At 38.2% G+C, this 24,502-nt stretch overlaps 1 protein-coding gene across 15 annotated transcripts in view; it reads left to right on the top strand.

Moving 5' to 3' along the window:
- Positions 1–24,502, top strand: part of exd3 (exonuclease 3'-5' domain containing 3) — a 291,961-nt gene that overhangs the window by 148,739 nt on the left and 118,720 nt on the right. For 14 of the 15 annotated variants that reach the window (XM_069935253.1, XM_069935270.1, XM_069935262.1 and 11 more), the window contains one exon: positions 10,807–10,845. The exons of the other annotated variant lie outside the window; for it this stretch is intronic. In XM_069935253.1, the coding sequence (XP_069791354.1) occupies positions 10,807–10,845 (39 nt within the window). The remainder of the gene's footprint in view (positions 1–10,806; positions 10,846–24,502) is intronic. 15 annotated transcript variants of the gene reach the window in all.

A 24,502-nucleotide genomic window follows, 5' to 3' on the forward strand; every position in this document is an offset into this window, starting at 1 on the left:
CAAGGTTTGAGTTACAGGGAAAGGTTGTGCAGACTGGGGCTTTTTTCTCTGGAGCGTAGAAGATTGAGAGAGGACTTGATAGAGGTGTTTAAGATTTTAAAAGGGACAGACAGAGTAAAAGTGGATAGGCTTTTTCAATTAAGAGTGGGGGAGATTCAAACTAGAGGGCATGGTTTAAGATTGAAGGGGGAAAATTATAAGGGGAACATGAGGGGAAATTTCTTTACGCAAAGGGTGATGGGGATGTGGAATGAGCTTCCGACAGACGTGGTCGAGGCGGGATCATTGGTTACATTTAAGGAAAGACTATATAGTTACATGGATAGGAGAGGACTGGAGGGGTATGGACCGGCCACTGGTCAGTGGGACTAGGAGGGTGGGGATTTGTTACGGCATGGACTAGTAGGGCCGAACTGGCCTGTTCTGTGCTGTAAGTGGTTATATGGTTATATGGTTAAGGACAGTTACCATTTATAATGGAAATAATATTTTCTTTTACCCTGATATGTTTTGATTTGTTAAAAAAGAGAAAATAATTTAACGCAGTTAAAAATGTATTATGGAAAAAAGGTTGCACCTTTGTCTTGAGGTATTTGGCAGTTTTTTAAGTTTTTGTTTCAGATGGGAAAAACAGTTTTTATGGAGCCTAATGAGGCAAATGTGTATGGTGATTCATTGCTTGAAAGAGTGAAACAGGTTGTTGTTGACACTTGAATAGAATATATGACTGAATGAGTTCAGACGTAATTGAAAAATTTCGAGACCTTAATAAGAATGAGGGTTTTAACCTGTAAGTGATCTATATATGTTTAAAAGATCCATGAATGAATAAGAATGTGTAGTCATAATGCAACAGGAGATGGTATTGTATTTTGAGTGAGTTAGTTGGGAGTATGGAGCCAACTGCTGCGGATTCATGAATACAAGTGTGGATTTGACCACGTCTCGTATAGATCAGGGTTTTAAAGACGTAATAATATGCGCCTCGGGGGGGTTCTTTTCTTTTTTCTTTTTCTATTGTACACCTGGATTCATCAAGAATATTATGAGATATCTTGTTAATACTATAGGAGTGGGAGAGGAAGAATGGATGGACAAAAGATTTAATAAAGGTAATTAATGGTGGGAAAATTGAATTTTATGAGTATTAATATAAATGGAATACAGAAAGCAATAAAACGGGAAAAATATTAATGTATATGAAAAACCAATATACATTGTTTTTTTTACAAGACAGAAAAAGAGCATAAAAAGTTAAAAAGAGATGGGGCTGAATTGGTATTGGCATCTTCATTTAATTCAAAAGCTAGAGGTGTTAAAATATTAGGCACAACTATAGATACAGCGGGAAGGTATGTAATGGTTAATTGTCAAATTGATTCCGAATATTGGACTTTAATAAATGTATATGCACCAAATGTAGATGATGGAAAATTTATACAAGATATATTTATGCAATTAACAAATTCTAAAGGAAATATATTAGTAAGAGGAGATTTTAATTTCACTCTTGATCCAAAACTAGATAGATCAGGTGGTAAAATTACAAAAAGTAAAGTAGCTAATATTGCAATAGGTTTAATGAAAGATATGGGACTAATAGATATTTGGAGAAGAAGCCATCCAAGTGATAGAGACTATTCCATATATTATTTTAGACACAAAACATATTCACATATAGATATGTTTATAATATTTGCACAACTTCAAGCTAGAGTTCAAAAGATTGAATATCAAGCGAGAGTTTTATCTGATCATTCACCTTAAATTTTCTCAATTGCATTAGAGGAAGAAAAAAACAGGTTATAGATAGAGATTTAATACAATATTACACAAAAGAGTCTGGAAAAACAACCAACTGAAAAACCTCACAAAGATAAGCGTATACAGAGCCGTTGTCATACCCACACTCCTGTTCGGCTCCGAATCATGGGTCCTCTACCGGCACCACCTACGGCTCCTAGAACGCTTCCACCAGCGTTGTCTCCGCTCCATCCTCAACATCCATTGGAGCGCTCACACCCCTAACGTCGAGGTACTCGAGATGGCAGAGGTCGACAGCATCGAGTCCACGCTGCTGAAGATCCAGCTGCGCTGGATGGGTCACGTCTCCAGAATGGAGGACCATCGCCTTCCCAAGATCGTATTATATGGCGAGCTCTCCACTGGCCACCGTGACAGAGGTGCACCAAAGAAAAGGTACAAGGACTGCCTAAAGAAATCTCTTGGTGCCTGCCACATTGACCACCGCCAGTGGGCTGATAACGCCTCAAACCGTGCATCTTGGCGCCTCACAGTTTGGCGGGCAGCAGCCTCCTTTGAAGAAGACCGCAGAGCCCACCTCACTGACAAAAGGCAAAGGAGGAAAAACCCAACACCCAACCCCAACCAACCAATTTTCCCTTGCAACCGCTGCAATCGTGTCTGCCTGTCCCGCATCGGACTGGTCAGCCACAAACGAGCCTGCAGCTGACGTGGACTTTTTACCCCCTCCATAAATCTTCGTCCGCGAAGCCAAGCCAAAGAAAAAAGAAAGACTAAAGAGAAAAGATTTTTTTGATTTTATGATTCAGCAGAAATTTTTTTTTCGAGAAACTAATGGTAATTCAGTAATGAATGAATTTATAAAAGGGATTCTAGAAAGGCATATTTAAGAGGTCAAATAATAGGTTATGTTTCTAAAAGAAAGAACATAAATGGAAGAGGTAGACCCATTGGAAAATGAAATATTACATTTAGAGAAGGAATTACATATGCAAAAAATGAAGAGAAAAAAGATTATTGGAATCAAAAAATTAAGATTTAATACAATACAGAAAGATGCAATGAGAACATGACAGAAATATTACAAATTGGGTGAAAGAGCTCATAAAGTATTAAGCAATTAAAAGCTGAACAAGTATCAAGAACAATAATTACAACTAAGATAGAAACTGGTCAAGTCACCTATTAAATGCAAGAAATAAATGATAATTTAAAGAATTTTTATGAAAAATTATATCAATCAGAATCTCTGAAAGATTTTTTAAAATAGTAATATCTATCATAAATTAAATTACCTATGTTAAATATGGATAAAAAATTAGAGTTATCTAATTCCTTTTCTGAGATAGAAGTTTATGAGATTCTGATGTCATTAAAAAAACAATAAAGCTTCAGAAGAAGATGGTTCCCTCTGGAGAATTTAAGGAATTATTAATTCCTGTATTAATGGGAGTATTAGATCAAATGAAAGAGTCACATAACTTGCCAGTATCTTTAAAAACAGCATTAATAACAGTTATTCCAAAAAAAGGAAAAGATCCTTTACAACCTTCTTTCTATAGACCTATATCATTATTAATACTGATAAAATTGTATCTAAATTATTTTCTAATAGATTAACCAAATATTTACCAAAATTAATAAATATAGATCAGACTGGTTTTATTAAAAATAGAAGATCTGTAGATAATATAAGTTAAATTTATGAGTTTAATAGGTGTAGCACAGAAAGAGAAGAAGCCAGCAGTAGTGGTTGCATGAGATGCAGAAAAATAATTTGATAGATTAGATTGGGACCTTTTATTTAAAATATTGAATTCATTTGGAATTCCAAATGCTTTTATAAATTGGATAAGAGCATTATATAATCAACCAAAAGCTCAACCGGTTAGAAATACACAAATATAAAAATCTTTTTTATTAGAAAGATCATCTAGACAAGGATGTCCGTTATCACCATTTTTATTTGGTCTAGCTGTAGAACCTTTGGCAGAAATAAATTAGAGGAGACAAAGATTTAGAAGTTTTGTGATAGATAATAAGGAACATAAAATCAGTTTATTTGAGGATGATGTTATAGTTTATTTAACAAAACCAGAAGTAAATTAAATGAAAGATTAGCAGAATATGGTTTAGTGTCTGGTTATAAAGTTAATGTTGATAAAAGTGAACTGATGCCTATTGTTGACATGGATTATATGCAAAGTAAAAATAATGACAAAATTCCAATGGCAAAAAAAACAATTAAATATTCAGGAATAAAAATTGATAGAAATTTAAATAATTTATTTAAATTGAATTATTTACCACTATTAAAAAAAGACTGAAGATAATTTTTTTTTAATTGAAAAATGTACCAATAACTTCAGTAGGATGGTAAATTGTATCAAGGTGAACATTTTTCCAAGAATACAGTATCTATTTCAATCATCACCCATTTACCAGAGAAGTTTTTCCAAGAATTAAATAAAAATGTAAGGGAATTTATTTGGAGATGTAAAATGCCAAGAGTAGCTTTGAAAAAACTAATTTGGAAATTTAAACAAGGAGGATTAAGATTACCAAATTTTAAAAATATTACAAAGCAGGTCCATTCTAATCTTGTCCTCCTGTTATCAAATTGGTGAAAAAACAGTGTGGGTTCAGATTGAAATGAATAAAATAGGAGAAATTAATCCAGAGTATTTTTGTATAAATGGAATAATGAATTATTAAAAGGGAAAATAGAAGTACTGATTTTAATGCATTTATTGGAGGTGTGGAACAGAATCCATATGGAAAGAGGAATTAAAAATTATCAAATACCTAAGATGATTTCAAACAAAATCAACTTAGTCCTTTTACTTTGAATAATTCTTTATTTGATACATGGTATAGTAAAGGTCTACAGAGGATAAAAGGCTTTTTTAGGTTCCTTCTTTATGACTTTTGAACAAATGAGAGAGAAATATGATAAACCAAATACAATTTTTTCATATTATCAACTTAAGTCATATTTAAAAGGGAAATTAGATTTGAATTTAAGACTTCCAGAACAATGTCAATTTGAATATTTAATTACAGATACATTTATTGAGACATTTATTACTAACACATATATATATGTAAAATTACAAGATATTATGGGGAAAGGAATTGTATAAATCTAAACAAAGATGGGAAAAAGATTTAAATACAAATTCAAGAAGTATGGTCAAGACTATGCCAATTGAGTATGACAAATACATTTAATGTTAGATATCAAATGGTATAATATCATTTTTTATATCAATTATATTATACTTCATATAAATTAAATGGGCTTAATTCAAATTATTCTGATAAATGTTGTAGATGCAATGAGGTAATAAGGACTTTTTTATATTTGGTTTGGTCCTGTGCAAAAGTGGAAAAATTTTGGAAAGACGAGTATATTACTAGGACAAATTATGTAGATAAAAATACAAAAAGACCTGAAAATATTTTTACTTGGTAATATATATGAAGTAGATACAAAATTGAAGTTGGATAAATATCAAACAAAATTTTTGAGAATAGCAATAGCAGTAGCAAAAAATGTGTGGCAATAATGTGGAAAACAGAATTTTATAATGATGGATAGATGGAATATTGAATTGCAAAATTGTATACCATTAGAAAGGATTACTTATAGTTTAAGGAACCAGATTGTGAATTTTTATAAGATTTTATAAATGGATTTCATGAGTAAAAGTCTGTCCACATCACCCACATCATCCTCCCAATTAATATTTAGAAGCTAAAATAACTATGAATATGAATAGTGATAAATGTTTAGATTTAGATGTTTTCTTTCTTTCTTTTCCTTTTGTTTTGGGGTGGGAGGGAGGGGGTGGAAGAGAAAAAATTTAAACATTTTGTATTGAATGTTACGGTAATGTATTATATGTAATTGAGTCATTGTTATTGATACAAGTGATAAATAAATTTTTCAAAAGAAAAGAAATAATTTGTCCTCTTAGGTAAGCTTTAAGCATATCCCATATTTTAAAAAAACTACTATCAGTAGAAAAAAGATTAGTTTCACAAAATAATTCTATCTGTCTCTTAATAAACTCACAAAAGTCTTTTCTCAACAGTCTGGCATTGAGATGCTATCTATACATGCTTTTTTGTTTTTCCATTATTGTAGTAGTTAAAGTTAATGGTGAATTATCTGATAAAAGTCTCGGCACATATTCCATTTTTACCACTCCACTTTTTAACTGGGAAGACATTAAAAACAAATCAATCCTTGTATGTGAATCATGTACCTTTGAGTAGAATAAATAGTCTCTACGAGGTTGAGTTGCCTCCATATATATCAATCAAATTTAAATCCTTCATGAATGATAATGTCATTTTTGCAGCTTCTCTCCTTGTTACCGTTCTCGCTTATTTACCCAATATACAAAAATTAAAATCTCCTCCAACCAGTATATTTTGTCTTCCCCCTGCTATTTTTCAAAAGGTATCCTTCATAAAGTCTTCATCATCATAATTTGGTGCATAAATATTCATGAACGTCTATGATTCTGCATACATTTTACAAAGTGCCATTACAAATCTTCTGGTTTGGTCAGTCAATGTCTCTTCTATTATTATTGGTATATTTTTATTAATTAAAATCTCTACTCCTTTTGCTTTTGAGCCAAATTATTACAATATTATTTGTCCCATCCATCCTCTTTTTAATTTAGCATGTTCTGATTTTTTAAGATGTACTTCTTGTAGAAAGATTACATTTGCCTTTAATTTTTTTTGGTGTGCCAAGACCCACTTCCTTTTCACTGTCCCCATTTATTCTATTAACATTAAAATGAATAAAATTTAATGACTATCCATACCAATTTTTAAACAAATATTTTTTAACAATAAAACCATTTTGATTGTTCAAATAGTGCAGTGATCTTTCCCCTTTAAAAAACACATACAATGTCCCTGCCCTAACGGTTATGAAAATAAAGGAAACTCTGAAAGCCTGTGAAAAAAGTCCGCGGAATCTTTCGAGGAAGAAGAACCCCTCCCTTTCGCGCCACCTTTTATGGAATGTCTTCTCCCGGCACTCTTCTCCCCCTTAGACTGGAGTCTCCACCTGCTACTACTTTTCACAAGTTTTCGCTTTTTCTTTTTTTAAAAATATTTTAAAGTTTGCATACATGTATATATAATTCACATACATCCATCATTTTAATTCAAGTTGCTACCGACTACAAAACCCCTTCCCTAAAACCCTCCCTAACCCCAACCCCCACAAAAACAAATCAATAATTACTTATACATGTTAATAACATATGATAATATACTAAAGGAAAAGAAAATTTAAAAAAAGCTCTTGAGCTCTTCGTGATCATTTCAATAAAATTTCCTTTTCAACAATAAATACAAGACAATTTAAAAATAGAACTTTTATTTCGTCCCATTGTAAACATTCTTCACAGTCTTCTTCTTTGGTAACATTAGTCTTTTATAATCCTCACAAGAAGTCTTCCACCTTCTTTGTTTTGAAAAATTGCCAAATACCTTCTGCTATTTCGACCCTCAGAGTCGCAGGGTATTTCAAGTATTTTAAATGTTTAGAATGCAATTGTTTCTTTACAACGTCAAACTCCTTCATTTGCTGAATCAAAGTGGGACTAAAATCCTGAAAAAATAGCACTTTTTCATGGTCAATCTCGGGAGGGCCATTATTTTGCTTAGAATATTCATATGCTCCTCCCAAAATTGTCTCCTGTTCCCGGTAACTGAAAAATCTTAACAGGACTGGTTGTTGTTGCTGATTGCCGGCTCTTCTGGGTTAGAGGGTCTGGTGAGCCCTTTCAATATGTAGTTTTTCTCTGAATTTGTCTTCACCCAGCACTTGTGGGATCCATGTTTCAAAGAAATTCACCAGATCTCTCCCTTTGATCCCTTCTTTCAGTCCAATAATTCGAACACTATTTCGTCTGCTAAAATTCTCCATGTGGTCAATCTTGTCCAGCAGACCTTGTCTATCCACCTCCCAATTTTTCTTATCTTTTACCATAGCTTTTAGCTTATGTACTTACCAAGTCTATTTCTACTTGGGTAATTCTTTGCATTCTTTGGCTTGGCTTCGCGGACGAAGATTTATGGAGGGGGTAAAAAGTCCACGTCAGCTGCAGGCTCGTTTGTGGCTGACAAGTCCGATGCGGGACAGGCAGACACGATTGCAGCGGTTGCAGGGGAAAATTGGTGGGTTGGGTGTTGGGTTTTTCCTCCTTTGCCTTTTGTCAGTGAGGTAGGCTCTGCGGTCTTCTTCAAAGGAGGTTGCTGCCCGCCAAACTGTGAGGCGCCAAGATGCACGGTTTGAGGCGATATCAGCCCACTGGCGGTGGTCAATGTGGCAGGCACCAAGAGATTTCTTTAGGCAGTCCTTGTACCTTTTCTTTGGTGCACCTCTGTCATGGTGGCCAGTGGAGAGCTCGCCATATAACACGATCTTGGGAAGGCGATGGTCCTCCATTCTGGAGACGTGACCCATCCAGCGCAGCTGGATCTTCAGCAGCGTGGACTCGATGCTGTCGACCTCTGCCATCTCGAGTACTTCGACGTTAGGGATGTAAGCGCTCCAATGGATGTTGAGGATGGAGCGGAGACAACGCTGGTGGAAGCGTTCTAGGAGCCGTAGGTGGTGCCGGTAGAGGACCCATGATTCGGAGCCGAACAGGAGTGTGGGTATGACAACGGCTCTGTATACGCTTATCTTTGTGAGGTTTTTCAGTTGGTTGTTTTTCCAGACTCTTTTGTGTAGTCTTCCAAAGGCGCTATTTGCCTTGGCGAGTCTGTTGTCTATCTCATTGTCGATCCTTGCATCTGATGAAATGGTGCAGCCGAGATAGGTAAACTGGTTGACCGTTTTGAGTTTTGTGTGCCCGATGGAGATGTGGGGGGGCTGGTAATCATGGTGGGGAGCTGGCTGATGGAGGACCTCAGTTTTCTTCAGGCTGACTTCCAGGCCAAACATTTTGGCAGTTTCCGCAAAGCAGGACGTCAAGCGCTGAAGAGCTGGCTCTGAATGGGCAACTAAAGCGGCATCGTCTGCAAAGAGTAGTTCGCGGACAAGTTTCTCTTGTGTCTTGCATTAAACCTTCAATAATTCCTTCCATTTCTGTTATCCTCTCAGCTCTGCCGGGCTCTGCTGGTCTTGAGGCCATTCTTATGCCACTCCCTTTCGGGCTTTCACTGGATGTTTGTGGCTGAGTAGAAACTTCCTCAGCTTTTTTCTTTTGCTGCCTTGGTCTCTTGGTTCTTGCTTTATCCATTTTTGGTGAAAAAAGCACGTCTGTCTAAGTCCCTTGCATGGCCACGCCCCCTTTCTGACCAAGGTTGTGATGAGATTTGGAGCCAATTTTAATCTGGCAGATCAGTTTATATAGTTACAGTACGATGAAGAGTCTTCTTGGTGTGAAGCAGGTTTTTTTTTCTCTACAAAGACAGCTTAGTGTCCATTTCTGTCACTCTTGGGAAGAATGGATGTAGATTGATAAAGACAGTGAAATAGCTATATCCCTCATGTTGTTTTGTTCACTACCTGCAGTTGGGCCAGGCCAGCTTGGTCAGTGATAGCACTAAGATAGTATTTGTGGTGATGTACATTCCACACAGAATAAAATGCTGTTTCCAGTGCTTGTTCCAAGTATTGTTTGGAATGGAGGAGCACTGATCCATCGGTGATGTGTGTAAAAATGAGAAGGAGGTTTCTTTGGGCATGTTTGACAATACCATGAGATTTCATGGGTTCTGGGCTCAATGTTGGGGTCTCCCAAGGCTACTTCCACACCTGACATAATCAAGGATTGTGGTGAAGTAGTCTGATGTGTTGTGCATAAAGACTGATGTTGTGAGCACCACTGTGAAAGTTTTGTTTTATTACAATTCAGGCACAAATCCCCAAATGTTATGCAAGGTTGACTGGGCTGTGAGTGATTTTGCTGTGTCCAAGTTCTATTCCCGGGTCAATGTAAGGTGGCAGCTCTATTTTTTGTTCTTAATTTTTGGCCAACTGGGTCTTTCAGAGAACATTTAATAACCATCTACAAAGTTGTATGTTGGCCAGATCGGGTAAGGTTGCCATACTTCTGATCCTGAAGAATATGAGAAGCCAAAGGGTTTTTAACAAGGAATTTACAGTAACTTTGTTGTCATCATGAATAATAATTTTTTAAAATCCTAGATTATCAACTAAATTTAAATTCCACTGTTGTCATTGTGGGATATAAATTGGGCCTCCAGATTTCCAGTAGAAAGAAGAGATAATTCCTCATGGATCTCTCTCTCTCTCTCTCTCTCTCTTTTCCCCACTACCTCATGCTTTTGTTGTTTCACCTGTTGTCACCTCTGCTCATTGTATCTTTCCCTCTTTGATGTTACTTTTTTTAAACTTTCTTTAATCCAAGGTTTTTTCTCTCTTCATTCTCTGTCATCTTTTCTTTTTGTCCATCTGTCGCTCCCTTTTGACTTCTCTCTCCTCCTCCCTGTAGCCTGCTCTCTCCTTTTTTCCCCTGGTGGATGTTGCTTTCCCTCTGACTGTGAGGTGCTTATTTCTATCTTTCTCTGTTGCTGGTATGTTTCACTCTCTCTCTCTCTTCCTGGCTTCACTTTGCCTCTCCCTCTCTTGTTTCTGCCTTTTCATCAATATTTACTATCTTTCTCTGAATTTCTCATGGATCTTGCTCAGCTTGCTTCTTGTAGGATATTCAACTGTTGTGTACTCCAATTTGCAAGTTTATATTGTGTATACTTACCAAGAAGCACAAATAATTCTTTTTTTGTTTTTTGGTCTTATCTAATTAGATGAGGCAAAATTTTGAGTTTTCTGTCAGGTTTAACTCTGTCACACATTAGATGATAATTAACCTTCCTGATGATAATGTGAGGATTTCATGTACACCCAGACAATTGTAGAATATTGTATCGTCCCCTCTTTGCTGACTATAATGGTTGATCCCAATTGTGTAGTGTTCAGCTCGGGAGGTGATGTTGGAGGTATTGTCTTCTTTAATACAGTGCTTTTCCTCCTCACAGAAAACAATATCTGAAGAAAATTTATCTGAACATATTGAGGTGAGTTTCTCTTTCTTCAATGAATTTCACACTTTCCAAAATAGGTGTTATAGAGCCTTTCAATATTCATCCAGGGTTTGATGGAGTTTATTGATTGAACAACAATTACTTATATTTAAGGATTGCCTTTGTGTTGTAATATAATTAGAATCAGAATTTATTATCATGAACAAGTCATGAAACTCGGAGCAGCATCAGAGTGTAAACATTCATATTAGAACCATCTTACTGCGTCACTGTAAGAAGAAAAAATAATAATATTAATTAGTGCACGAGAAGTAAAGCAATGTCTTTGGTTCATAAAATTATTGATTATTCAAGAATCTGATGGCAGCAAGGAAGGAGCTGTCCTGAGATGTTGAGGGCTCCGTCTTTAAGCTCCTGTTCCTTTTTCCTGATGGTAGCAAATTGAAGAGGGCATGGCCTGGGTGGTGGGGTTTCTTTGAGGATAGAAGCTGCTTTCTTAAGACAACTCCTCATTTGGATGTCCTCAATGGAGTAAAGTCTGGTGCCCATGATGTCGCAGGCCAAGTTAAAAATTCTCTACTTTTCAGATTTCAGATTAATTGTCACAGAATACATACATGACATCATATACAACCCTGAGATTCCTTTTTCCTGCGGGCACGGCAGAAACCATTAATTGGTAGTACAAAATATAAACTGTACCCAGCATAAAAGATGTAAACAAGCAAAGAACTATCAACAGATAACAAATGTAAACAAACTATGCAATAGAGAGAGAACAAAAAAAATTAATAATAGTGCACAAGTAAGAGTTCTTAAACGAGTCTGATTGAGTTTGTCATTGAGGAGTCTGGTGGTGGAGGGGTAGTAGCTTTTTTTGAACTTGGCGGTGCAAGTCGTGGCATCTATACCCCTTTCCTGATGGTAGCAGTGAGAACAGAGCATGTGCTGGGTAGTGTGGGCCTTTGGTGATCGCTGCTGCTCTCTGATGGCAGCGTTCCCTGTAGATGTACTCAATAATGGGGAGGGTTTTACCTGTGATGTCCTGGGCTGTGTCCACTACCTTTTGGAGGACTTTTTGCTCAGGGGTATTGGTGTTTCCACAGCAGGCCGTGATGCAGCTGGTCCGCACACTTTCCACCACACCCCTAGAAATTTGTCAGGGTTTCTGATGTCATACCAAGCTTTTGCCCAACATCCCTTTTGCAAAGGTAAAACACAGGATTCTGTTGACACCGTGGTTAAGTGAAAAAACACACAAATGCTGGAGAAACTCAGCAGGTCAAACAGTGCCTTTATGTAGCAACGGTAAAGGGTCTTGAGCCCTTCATCAAGATGTTTTGCAAAGAAGGGCAATCTTCCCAATTACTTTCTTTACCTGCATGTTAATTTTGTGATCATGCCAACACCTTTTGAAGTATTTCTTCATTTAAATGTTGATAATCTGATAATCTGGCATGGTTCCAGAACTTTGGTGATGCTGGACTAGCAAATTTTCTGGACCATTGAATGTTGGAGCATGTTAATGCTCCAACACCACTTTAATTATTTTTTTTAGAAAGATGATATGCATAATCATTATCATTCTGGTTAACCTAGAAGGTTTGAAATGGAATGTAGGAAATCAACCCCCAGTGAATGGAAATGGACCACAGGAACTTGATCCCCAATAAGTGGATAGAGAGCATAGAACCGGGGACCTGGTGAGTGGAGAGAAACTGGGGGCTGAGTAATTGAGAAGGAATCAAGATAAACATTACCTGGTCAGCCAAGGCAGGGCCAGAAGTTAAACCAGGGCAAGACTTCTCTAGTAAATGGCAAGGCCCTGGAGAGTGTTGCTCAATAAAATTACCCTAGATGTACATGATAGCGTTCCCTGAGAGTAATGCCTAGGTAAATGGAATGTTGAAGAAAGCATTTGGCACACTTGCCTTCTTAAGTCAGGGCATTGTGTACATTAGTTGGACATTATGTTACCACTGTACAAGATGTTTGTGAGGCCACACTTAGAGCGTTGTGTTCAGTTCTGGTATAGGAAACAAGTTATTAAACTGGAAAGGGCAGAGAAAATGTTACTGGGAATGGGAGACTTTCCCAGGAGTGTCAGGGGCTGAGTGATGACCTTAAAAGTTTTTATAAAGTTATGAAGGGCATAGACGTAGATTACAATCTTTTTCTCAGGATAACAGAGTTTAAAACAAGAGGGGATAGGTTTATGGTGAGAGGATAAAGATTTCAAGGGGATCTGAAAGGCACAGATTTTCACACAGAGGGTGGTTCGTAGATGGATTAAGCTGCTAGACGAAGCCCAGGTTTCTCACTCTCAGTATGAAATTGTATCACGATACTGCATGAAGTGAACTTTCATAAGAAATGGTAGTGGAAAGACTCGTTCTGCTGAAAGTGAACAACTATTTGGGATTAATCCTGGGTTACTGAGTGAGGTTAGGTGGAGATTGCAAAATGGTTTGCAGGAATATTCTAGAAGACCAAATGTAAATGCTGTAAAGCCCAAATCAGGAAAATGGTCATCCCAGAGCAGGGAAAAGAATGGGAACATCGAAGGCAAGATTACTGTAGTCTGCCTGTTTGAGGCCCCAACATATTCCTACTCTCTCACCATGTTTCAAAATTCAAGTTCTTTGCTCTTCATCCTTTTACTCTATTCCTAACTGTATCCCTTGCCTGTTTGTGTGAGTGTGTGCTCTGGGCTACACTGGAGACCTGATTTTCTCATTCTCAATATCTCACTATGTTACTGGTTTTGCACGGCTGCTCTGGACCTCGGTGTGTTATCTATTTCCTCTCCCTGTTCTACGATCTGCAGCTTCATAGCTATATTCCCTGTTCTAGACAAGAAAAAAATGAAAATGAATGGTTTGCCAATAACACCATGGTTGTTGGCAGAATAACAGACGTCAATGAGGAAGCTAGTTGAGTGTGGTGGCATGGCTGACGCAATGCCTTTACAACACCAGCGATTGGGACCAGGGTTCGAATCCTGCACTGTCTGTAGGGTGTTTGTATTGTTATGAGCCCAGAGGACCCATAAACCCAGCAGCAATAGATATTCACCAAGACAAATGATTATTAGACAAAAGTTACTTTTAATTATCTTTAAACATGAAAACAGAATCACACTTTAACTTATCACCATTGACTTAACTAACCTAACTTAACCCCCTTCTAATTCTAAACGCATGTTTATGTAATCTGTGTGTAAGTTCAGAAAAGTTCTTTGGTTCACAGTCCAATCTCACTTCTCATTCTTCCAAGTTCACTTGTTGCAGGCAATTCTTATACTGTACACAGAATTTAACATTTATAAATTTCACCAGGCTTTGGTGCTTGAAAGGTAAATGGTTACCGCTTAGGCAAGTTCTTGTCAGTTTTCAGAGAGAGATTTGTTGTATAATGGACACCCAACCACTTCAGTGTCTTGCTGATGAAACTTGCCCCCTTCAGGGTTCTCCAGATGTTAACCTCTTTCTTCAAGTCACCACAGAGTGCCTTTTTGTTTCTCTTAATCCAAGTGAAACATTAGACAGCCAATCCTCTCCTCTTGCATGAACCACAAGAGCTTTGACCAGGCTAAATCAAGCACTTACAGCCCGTCTTCCACATGGGGTTTCCACAAGCTTGCCAGCTGGTCCTGTTCCAGTCCCAGTTGCTGCTGTTGATTGGAACACAAAGTGATCTCTTTGTGTGTGTCTCTCTCTCTGAGAGAAAGCCTCTTTGACTCTCTCTTCTTGCAAAACCACATGACCCTCTTTGAACAGTAAGTTCCACTGCAGACAGAATGCGGCTCCAACAAGCTCTTTCATCTGTTACCTTTTTGTTAGTGTAGTCTCTTGGACACTCTCCAAAGCTTTTGCAAAGGCTCTGAGGCTCAAACATGTCTAGCATTAGCAGAGCTCCAGTATTTTAAATAAGATCTGTTTGAATGGCCTGTTACCATGCTCTATGTCTAGATTTAAATTTTTTTAAATTAAAATGTAAAATTTAAATTTAATTTAAAAAATAAAATTTAAATTACATTTAAAACAAAATTAAAAAAACAACACCTTGCACTCAACGTTAGTAAAACTAAGCAACTGATTGTGGACTTCAGGGGGAGAAATCAGGAAAACACGAACCAGTCCTCATTGAGGGGTCAGCAGTGGAAAGGGTTAAGAACTTCAAATTCCTGGGTGTCAATATCTCTGAAAATCTATCCCGAGTCTCCATGTCAATGCAGTCACGAAGAAGCTCACCAGTGGCTATACTTTATGAGAAATTTGAGGAGATTTGGTATGTCACCAAAGACTCTTGCAAATTTCTATAGTGTTCATTGGAGAGCATTCTGATTGGTTGCATCACTGTCAGGTATGGAAATGTCAATGCACAGGACAGGAAAAGAGTATAGAGGGTTGTGAACTTGGCCAGCGCCATCATGGGCATCAGTCTTCACTCTATCACAAGACCATAAGTCAAAGGAGAAGAAAGTGGCTATTCACCCCCTCAAGTCTGCCCAGCCATTTAATCTTGAGATAATCCATTTTCCCACTCAGCCCCATTACCTGGCCTTCTCTCCATACCTTTGATACCCTGGCTAAACAAGAAACTATCAATCTCTGTCTTAAATTCACCCAGTAACTTGGCCTCCACATCTGCCTGTGGCAACAAATTCCACAGATTTACCACCTGGCTGAAGAAATTTCTCCGCATCTCTTTTCTAAGCAGACGCCCTTCAGTCGTGAAATGGTGCCCCTTTGTTATTTCCTACCATGGGAAATAATTTTCTACGTTTACTCTGTCCATGCCTTTCAATATTCAAAATATTTCAATGAGATCCTCCCTCATTCTCCTGAATTCTGATGAGTACAGGCCAAGAGCTGTCAAATGGTCCTCATATAATAACCCTTTCATTCCTGGAATCATCCTAGTGAACCTCCTTTGAACCCTGTCCAATGTCTGCACATGCTTTCTTAAATGTGGAGCCCAAAACTGCTCACAATCTTTGGCTTGGCTTCGCGGACGAAGATTTATGGAGGGGGTAAAAAGTCACGTCAGCTGCAGGCTCGTTTGTGGCTGACAAGTCCGATGCGGGACAGGCAGACACGATTGCAGTGGTTGCAGGGGAAAATTGGTTGGTTGGGGTTGGGTGTTGGGTTTTTCCTCCTTTGCCTTTTGTCAGTGAGGTGGGCTCTGCGGTCTTCTTCAAAGGAGGTTGCTGCCCGCCTTTGCTCACAATACTCCAAATGAGGTCTCACAAATGTCTTATAGAGCTTCACAATCACGCCCCTGGTCTTGTATTCTATTCCTCTTGAAATGAATGCCAATATTGCATGTGCCTTCTTCACCATTTTAACTTGAAAGTTTATCTTCAGGTTGTCATGGATGAGAACTCCCAGATCCCTTTGCATCTGGGTATTTTCAATTTTCGCCCCATTTAAAAAAATAGTTTGCTTGTTTATTTTTTCAACCAAAGTACATGACCGTATACTTCTCTGCCCATTCTCCTAATCCTTCTGCAGCCTCCATGTTTCCTCTGCTCTACCTGCTCCTCCACCTACCTTTGTGTCGTATGCAAACTTGGCCACAAAGCTGTTCATTCCATAATTCAAGTCATTAATATACAACTTAAAAAGAAATTGCCCCAACATGAACCCCTGTGGAACACCACTAGCAAGTGCAACCGATTAGAATGTGATCCCTGTATTCCAATTCTCTGCTTCCTGCCATTCAGCCAATGCTGTGCCCACAGTATGTTTCGCATTATACCATAGGCTGTTATCTTGTTAAGTAGCTTCTTTGTGAAAATCCAAATACACAATATCCACTGCATCTCCCTTATCCAGCCTGCTTGTCATCTCCTTAAAGAATTCCAATAGGTTTGTCATCATCATCAAGGACATCTACAAGAGTTTATTTCTTAAGAAAGTAGTCTCTCTCCTCAAGGACCCTCACCACCCAGGTCACGCCCTCTTCATGCTGCTACCATCAGGATGAAAGTACAAGAACCTGAAAATGAAAACCCAGCGGCACAAAAACAGCTTCTTCCCCTCCGCCATCAGATTTCTGAATGGACACTGAACCACAGACACGACCTCGCTTTCTCTTCTTTTACACTATTTTATTTTTTTATGTATTTGATAGTAATTTTTGCCCCCATGTTGCTGCTGCAAAACAATAAATTCTGTGACATGTTCACAATAAGAAATTCTGATTCTGAGGTGAGAAGATAATTTGTCCCTTTCATCTTTCCTTATCATTCTGGTCAATTAAAAATTTCTGTGGCTTTAGTAACTTGAGATCTACTTCTCTTCTTTTTCTCTCCAGAGAATTTCAAAGGTTTTCTGAATGAATAAATTTTGCCTCATCTCAGTTATAAGTATTTGTATCCATTCCCTAAGTTCTTAACTGGTGCTGGATTCCTCAGCCAGGCGTAAATTCCTTCCTACGTGCAGCTTATTGAGCCCTGGAAGAATTTTCTTTCTTTCAATCAAGTCTCCCCTTTTTCTTTTAAAGTCTATTGAATATAGGCAAACACACTCTGCTGGAGGAACTCAACAGGTCAAGAAGATTCAGTGGAAGAAAAAGAATCGTTGATGTTTTGAGTTATCAAGACTGGAGAAATGTCATAGAGAAACCAGTGTAAAGAGGGGAGGGACAGGGACCCCATGTGTGATTCACAACCAGGTGGATGTGAAGCATGATGAACAGAGACCATAGATTGGCAGATGCCAGATAAAGGGAGGGAAAGGCAAGAAAAACAAAGGGTCAAGTGGAGGAAGTTGAGTCAAACATGATTAGAAGACAATGGCTGTCAGTGTTGGAATCTGACGAGAAATATCGAAAAATCGATGATGGGTAAATGCAAGCAGAGATTTTCCACTGAGGTCAGGAAAGATTAAAAAAACTACGGGATATGGGTTAAGGATGAAAGGGGAAAGGTTTAAAGAAAATTTTAGGGGGAACTTCTTCACACCGAGTGGTGGGAGTGTGGAACGAGCTGCCAGCAGAAGTGGTGAATTTGGGCTCAATTTTGTCCTTGACGAAGGAAAATTTGGGTAAGTATATGGATGGGAGGGGTATGGAGGGATATGGACTAGGGTTCGTCAGTGGGATAAGGCAAATTAATAGTTCAGCACAAAAACTATAAGGGCCGAAGGGCCCTTACAATATAACTGGTTACACAGACCATATATCACCCCTTAGAAATTAAAAGAGTGGGACCCAACAATATTGGATAGATGCTTTCGCTGTAAACAAGAAATTGGAACAATAATACATGCAATTTGGGCATGTACAAAAGTGAAAACTTTCTGGGAAGAACTAAGTCAGATATTAAGCAAAATTACAAAGAACAACATTCCAAAAAAACCAGAAATTTTTCTGTTAAATAATATAAGAGACAAAGAACTAGGTCTCAAATTAGATAGAGCCCAAAGAAGATTTATTATGATAGCCCTAGCAGTAGCAAACAAATACATAATGACGATCTGGAAAATGGAAGAGAACCTAAAAATACAACAATGGTATATAGAAATGAGTAAATGTATTCCATTAGAAAAAATTACATATAACCTAAAAGTCAAATAAATATACATTGTTCGAACAAATTTGGGAACAATAAATGAAATATGACAGAAAATGCCGACTTCAGACCTCCATCTCCTAAAGTGACGAACATGATTAGACTTAAATATGTAAAAGTGGACGACATGACTTTTATTTGTTTTTTTTTCCTGTTTTCTTGTATTTTGTATATTTAATATTTATTGGTTTTTGAGGAGGGAGGGGAAGGAGGGGAGGGGGAGAAAAAAGAAAAAAAATGTCATATTTAATGAAGAACATTTGTATATATTGTTGTTGATGTGGTTCATAGTGCAATAAATAAAAAGTTACCCAAAAAAAGAGAATGGTGGTATAAAGAGAGGCCAGGAGGAACTGAAGTTAGGGAGGAGAGTGAAAGAATACAGTGAAGAGATGGGGGAAGGGGGATATGATGCCAAACAGGAGATGGGATGAGAATTGGTGGGGGTGGGTGGGAAAGAGGACAAAAAAAGGGACAGCAATGGTACAAAAGAGGCATTGTTCCACTCGTTCATGTTGGGCCTAAAGGAGTCCTGAAGTACAAGTTTTTCGTAGATATAGTCAATAAATGACAGGAGCTACTAGAGGAGTCAGGAGAGGCGGGTCCAATTATAACCTTGAAAAGACATTTGGATAGGTGCATGGATATAAACTATTAAGGGAAAATGGACTAAACAAAGGGCAAATGGGACAAGCTCAGGTGGGCACCTTGATCAAGTAGAGGAGTTGAGCCGAAGGGTTTGTTTTGTGCTTTTTAACCATGAATCTATGAAAAATATTGATTTAGAATCACCCCTTTAGCTGCTGGAGCCATACACAAATTGCTTCAGGGATCTCCAAAGAACCGTACTTTTCCCCTCATTATTTTTTTGTTCTTAATATACTTAGAAAACTCCTTCAGATTCAGTCTGATATTTTGTCTTCCCTTTGCCTTCCTAATTTCCTTTTTAACACCTCTGTGTACCTTTCATGCTCAACTAGCCTCCCTAGTCTATATTTCTCTGTACTTGCCAATCCTTGGTATCCCTTGACATCCAGAGTCCTCTGACTTCCTCTCTTCTGGGAGATTATTGTTCTGAATTCTCGCTAATTATACTTTAAATGCTTCCCACCCTGATTCACCAGCAAATAGATGCCCTCAGTTTACCTTTGCCAGATTCTGTAGTACTTTAATTAATTTTGTGTTCTCTCAATTTATGACCTTTATTCCTTGTACCATCCTATCTTTCTTCATAACCGGTTTGAGTTTATGAGAGTTTGTCATACAAATAAGTACAATGAACAGATACACCAAGATACTTACTTGCTGCAGCCGTAGAATGCAAGATACACCAACAACAATAATATAATGACCACAAAAAATGATAACATAAAGATTAGATAAATATTTACAGTTCCATTTAGTGCAAAAATTGTCATGCTTCTTTTGGTGGTCCTGGAGTAGTTTAGGATTCGGGTAGTACAGGGAGGTTCAAGAGCTTGATAACCGTAGGGATAAAAAATGATCCTGGTGTGGTTGGCGTAATGGTTAACACAATGCCTTTACAGGCCAGCGATCAGGACTGGGGTTCGAATCCTGCACTGTAAGGTGTTTGTACATTTTGTCCGTGTCTGCGTGGGTTTTCCCTGGGGGCTCTGGTTTTCTCTCACTGTTCGAAATGTACCAAGGTGTCGGTTAATTGGGTGTAAATTGGGCAGCATGGACTCTTGGGCCAAAATAGCCTATTTGCTGTGCTGTAATTCTAAAAAAAAAATTCTCCACTGATTCTTCCTCCACTTGACCAGCCATATTCGCTAATATGAGGTCTAGTAATGCTCCTTCCTTTGTTGGTCTATCTACATACTATATCAAAAAGCTGTCTTGGGCACTCCTCAAAAATGCTGCCCACTCTGAACCTTTTATACTTAGACAATTCCAATTAACATTCAGGCAATTAAAATATTCATGTACAATAACTCTATTTTTATTACATCCCCCTGCTATTTGCCCATATATCTACTGTCTCCTGTTACTGTTCAGAAGTCTGTAATATATACCCTGCAAAGTGATGAGAGCTGCTTTGTTCTTTTATCTTTACCCATATAACCTTATTTGAGAGCCTTCTAGGATATCCTCAATCATGTTGAGGTAATGCATCCATTGATTAACAGTGCAATACCATCTCCTCTTTTATGCACTCCTCTGGCTCACCTGAAAATTCTAAACCTAAGGATACTGAGTTGCCAGTATTACCTCAATACACAAAAGTGTTGGAGAAACTCAGCAGGTAATGCAGGCAATTATAGTTTTGGGCTTGAGCCTTTTGTTGTGAATTCCCAGATTCCTGACAGAGGACTCATTCAAAATGTTGATTGACTTTTGCTTTCCATGGATGGTACATGACCTGCTGAATTTTTCCAGCACTTTTATGTATTGCACTTAAATTGAAGTTTATCATCATCTGGCTGTACATATATATATATAACCAGACAAAACAGTGGTTCTTCAGACAGTGGTACACACACAAAATATAGAGCATGTATTAATTACATTTGAGCAAAAAGATATCACTTAAAATAAATACAGTTCCCTCCGTAATGTTTGGGACAAAGAGACTTTTTTTCTTTATTTGCTCCTGTGCTCCACAGTTTGAAATATCAGATTTTATTCAAGGTTATTTGCATACATTTTGGCTTGACCATGTAGAAATTACAGCACTTTTTTATACATTGACCCCTCATTTCATGGCACCATAATGCTTGGGACATTTGGCTTCACAGTGTTTGTGAGCACTCGGGTATATTTAATTGCTTTATGGTGCAGGTATAAGAGAGCTAGGCTTACTTCTAAGCTTTTGATCCCCTTTGGAGTCTGTAGTTGTCATTTTACAACATGAGGACCAGATTTGCCCCAATGAAAGTCAAAGAAGTCATTATGCGGCTGAAAAACAAGAATAAAACATTAAGAGGCATCACTCAAACCTTGGGGTTACCAAAATCAGCTGTTTGGAACATATAACCACTTACAGCACAGAACAGGCCAGTTCGGCTCTACTAGTCCATGCCGTAGCAAATCCCCACCCTCCTAGTTCCACTGACCAGCACCCGGTCCATACCCCTCTAGTCCCCTCCTATCCATGTAACGATCCAATCTTTCCTTAAATGTAACCAATGATCCCTCCTCGACCACGTCTGTCGGAAGCTCATTCCACATCCCCACCACCCTCTGCGTAAAGAAATTTCCCCTCATGTTCCCCTTATAATTTTCCCCCTTCGATCTTAAACCATGTCCTCTAGTTTGAATTTCCCCCTTTCTTAATTGAAAAAGCCTATCCACATTTACTCTGTCTGTCCCTTTTAAAGTCTTAAACGCCTCTATCAAGTCCCCTCTCAATCTTCTACGCTCCAGAGAAAAAAGCCCCAGTCTGCACAACCTTTCCCTGTAACTCAGACCCTGAAATCCTGTCAACATTCTCGTGAACCTTCTCTGCACTCTCTCTATTTTGTTTATATCTTTCCTATAATTTGGTGACCCAAAACTGTACACAGTACTCCAAATTTGGCCTCACCAATGCCTTGTACGATTTCATCATAACCTCCCTACTCTTGAATTCAATACTCCGATTTATGAAAGCCAACATTCCAAATGCCTTCTTCACCACACCATCTGCCTGAGTATCAGCCTTGAGGGTACTATTTACATGACGAAGAAGAAAGAGCAAACTGGTGAGCTCAGTAATCGCAAAGGGACTGGTATTCCAAACAAGATCTCCACTGCTGATGACAGAAGAATTCTCATCATAATGAAGAAAAATCCCCAAATGTATGTCCAACAGATCAGGAATGCTCTTCAGGAGGCAGGTGTCAATGAATATTGTCTGCAGAAAACTTCATGAAGAGAAATACAAAGGCATCACTGCAAGATGCAAACCATTACTTAGCCACAGATAGGATGGCCAAATTACAGTTTGCCAAGAAGTATTTAAAAGAGCCTGCAGAATTCTGAAAAAAGGTCTTGTGGACAGATGAGACCAAGATTAACTTGTATCAGAGTGATGGCAAGAGCAAAGTGTGGATCCAAAGCATACCACCTTTGCCATGATTTGCATCTTGCAATTTAGCCTCTGTATTTCTGTTCATGAAGTCTTCTGCAGATAGTAGTCATTGACATATCCACACCTGCCTCCTGAAGAGTGTTTCTGATCTGTCACACATACATTTGGAGACTTTTCTTCATTATGATGAGAATTCTTCTGTCATCAGCAGTGGAGATCTTGTTTGGAATACCAGTCCCTTTGCAATTACTGAGCTCACCAGTTCACTCTTTCTTCTTCATCATGTTCCAAACAGCTGATTTTGGTAACCCCAAGGTTTGGGTGATGCCTCTTAATGTTTTATTCTTGTTTTTCAGCCGCATAATGGGTTCTTTGACTCATTGGCACAACTATGGTTCCCATGTAGAAAAATGGCAACTACAGACTTGAAGCCTAGCTCTCTTATACCTGCACCAATGAAGCAATCACATACACCTGTGAAGCTAAGTGATCCCAAACATTATGGTGCCCCAAAATGAGAGGACTATGTATAAAAAGTGCTGTAATTTCTTCATGGTCAAACCAAAATGAATCAAATAACCTTGAATAAAATCTGCAATGTGCTCTTTAATCACATGTTAATTGTTTGATTACAAATTTAAACTGTGGAGCACTGGGGGAAAAAAATCTTTGTCCCAAACATTATGGAGGGCACTATATATACATATTACTGGATGATTTATTACTTTACAGGATGCTATTCATTAATCTCACAGCCTGTGGGAAAAAGTTAGTTCCCAGCCTGGTAGTCTTGATTTGATTTTCCTTAATGATAGTAGGTCAAAAATGCTGTGTGCAAAATGGAAATCGTCCTCAATAAATTTTTTTTAGCCCATTTTAAGCAATGTTCCTGGTTAATACCATCAGTAGAGGAAAGGGAGATCCCAGTGATCTTCTCAGCCATTTTGTTGATCCTCTGTATTGAATTCCGGTCCAATGCTTTGTAGCTACTGCAGCCGGACAGGACACCTGCAGTTTTTCTTGTTTAACTGCCAGTCTTTTCATCTTTCAACCATGCCTCAGTGTAGGCAACAACCTTGTTGTACTAATTGTTAATTCAAGCTTTTAAGTTCATCTCTCCTACTAGTTGTACTCCTTGCATTAAAATAGATGTAATTTTGTTTTGTTTTTCTCTGAGAATTATTTAGCCACATGTTCTGTTCTGTTTACTGGATCTACTTTTTCTCCTCTAGATGAATGAATCTCCCCATCTTAACCTACCCATATCGCTCTAAACCATTCCTATCCATATACCTTTCTAAATGTGTTTCAAACATTGCAATTTACCCACTTCTATAGCTTCCTCTGCAGCTTGTTCCACATACTTATTATCCTTTTTGTGAGGATAAAAAGGTGCCACTCGGATCTCTTTTCAATCTTTCCCCCTCATTTTAAATATATGCTCTCTACATTAGATACCTTGGGGAAAAGACTATAACTATTCACCTTATCTATACCCCTTAAGAGTCTATACAACTCTAAGGCTAAATCTCAGTCTCCAGGAAGAAAAGTCCAAGCCTCTCCTTTTAACTCAAGCCTGCCAGTCCCAGTAACAACCTTGTTCACCCTTATTTTTGCAATATCTTGTGCTCTGAGACATCCTTGACTCTAGCACCAGTGAGGCAGCAAACCAACCTGGAGTCTCTAGCCACAGAAATGCATATCTAGACTCCCACTCCCCATCCCCTTCTTCAAGAACCTCAAACCTATAATTTTCCCAGTTGTTTTCTTCCCATTCTGTACATTGAAGTCCTCTGGGTGCCATGAACTGGGTTTTTGATGCAATTTTCCCATGGGAGGCTGAACCGCCAACATTATCCAATGCAATATATGTGTTTGGGTGGGGAGTAGCCACAGGTGGCTCCTGCACTACCTGCTTGTACTTATTGCCCTTCCAGGTGGTCACCTTGTTCTTTCCTTTCCGTACCTGCATGTGACAAACTAACTAAATATATTATCTACCGCACATTCCTCATTTAGATACTCCATAGTGAATCCATCTCACTCCAACTGCTCTGTGGGTGGCATGCAACAGTATT

Source organism: Narcine bancroftii, chromosome 1 (assembly GCF_036971445.1).
Source record: "Narcine bancroftii isolate sNarBan1 chromosome 1, sNarBan1.hap1, whole genome shotgun sequence".
Lineage (NCBI taxonomy): Eukaryota > Metazoa > Chordata > Chondrichthyes > Torpediniformes > Narcinidae > Narcine > Narcine bancroftii.